The sequence below is a fragment of the Trypanosoma conorhini genome (genome assembly GCF_003719485.1).
Source record: "Trypanosoma conorhini strain 025E chromosome Unknown Tco_14.4_contig_00738, whole genome shotgun sequence".
NCBI lineage: Eukaryota > Euglenozoa > Kinetoplastea > Trypanosomatida > Trypanosomatidae > Trypanosoma > Trypanosoma conorhini.
This window is the reverse complement of record NW_021704810.1, coordinates 4,384-5,618: the sequence shown is the minus strand read 5'-3', so window position 1 is coordinate 5,618 and position 1,235 is coordinate 4,384. Positions and strand designations below refer to the sequence as shown.

Here is a 1,235-nt window from a genome sequence, read left to right as displayed (position 1 = left end):
CCGTCCTTGTCGCCTTTCTTGCTGTCCGTGTCTTCCTTCTTAACGGTCTTGTCGCCTTTCTTGCTGTCCGACTCTTCCTTCTTAACGGCCTTGTCGCCTTTCTTGCTGTCCGCCTCTTCCTTCTTAACGACCTTGTCGCCTTTCTTGCTGTCCGCCTCTTCCTTCTTAACGGCCTTGTCGCCTTTCTTGCTGTCCGCCTCTTCCTTCTTAACGGCCTTGTCGCCTTTCTTGCTGTCCGCCTCTTCCTTCTTAACGGTCTTTTCGCCTTTCTTGCTGTCCGACTCTTCCTTCTTAACGGTCTTGTCGCCTTTCTTGCCGACCGTGGGTCCTTCCAAATCGTCGTCGTCGTCGTCGTCTGGGGAGCGGAGTTGGACGAGGCCACCGCCGTTAGCGGCGATGGTGCACACCTCCTCGTACTTCGGGCACTTGATCTTGCCGCCGTCCTTGAAATGCGCCGACGTCGGCGTGATAAACTTCCCCTCGGGGCACTCTTGCCACGCGTCGCTGCCGAGGCACTTCACCTTCACTTTGCCCGCCTCGCACTGCACCCCCGCACACGCCGCGTGCACTTCGGTGTAGTCCTTGTCATTGGCGAGGCACCCACCGGCGCAACACATCGTCGCGAGGAGGAGCAGCAGCAGCGGCAGTGCGGCGCGGAGCGGACGGCGCATGGCGTGAGGGAAGTGTCTGTGTTGGTCTGTCGTGGATAGCGGCAGTCGCAAATGCCTTGTCTGCGGGAGGCGGGAAGAAGAGGCGGGAAAGAAGGTGGAGGAGGCAGCCGGAGAGGCCGCGGGAGGGGGAGTGCGAGGGCGAGGCCGCAAGCCACTGCGACGGCCACCGCACCGCCACCTCTGCGCACCGCTCCCGACCCCAACACACACGCAGGGCTCGGCAAGCAGCAAGAACCTACGGAACCCGGCCGATTGAAGCCGAAGCGAAGTTACCCCAGTTACGGAAATGGCCCTTCCCACACACACACACACGCACACGTAAATGTGTGAGTCACCCTCTTCCTGAATGCAGGGCCGCAGCGGGCAGACACAGTGGACGAATCCCCTCGTCATTGCGCCCACACCCCCGAAGCAAAGCACACGCAAAAAAGCAAAGAGACGGGGACAATTCAGGTGCTCCCTCCATCCACGTTTCCCCCCGCACGGGAACCCCTTCCGCCGCGCTGCAGCCAAGTTTCCTCTAACAACAGACAAGGACAGGACCCCCCCACCCCCACCCGACCG

The 1,235-nt window shown here is 61.3% G+C and overlaps 1 protein-coding gene across 1 annotated transcript in view, besides 3 other annotated features; it reads right to left on the bottom strand.

The window, feature by feature from the left end:
* Positions 1-671, bottom strand: part of Tco025E_08263 (surface protease GP63) — a gene marked incomplete at both ends in the record, with an annotated part of 1,359 nt that extends 688 nt beyond the window's left edge. The window contains one exon of the mRNA XM_029375118.1: positions 1-671. This exon is cut by the window's left edge and continues 688 nt beyond it. Within this exon, the coding sequence (XP_029224836.1) occupies positions 1-671 (671 nt within the window).
* Positions 672-780: 109 nt separating this feature from the next.
* Positions 781-818: a microsatellite.
* Positions 816-884: a microsatellite.
* An 84-nt stretch (positions 885-968) lies between these two features.
* Positions 969-989: a microsatellite.
* Positions 990-1,235: the final 246 nt, after the last annotated feature.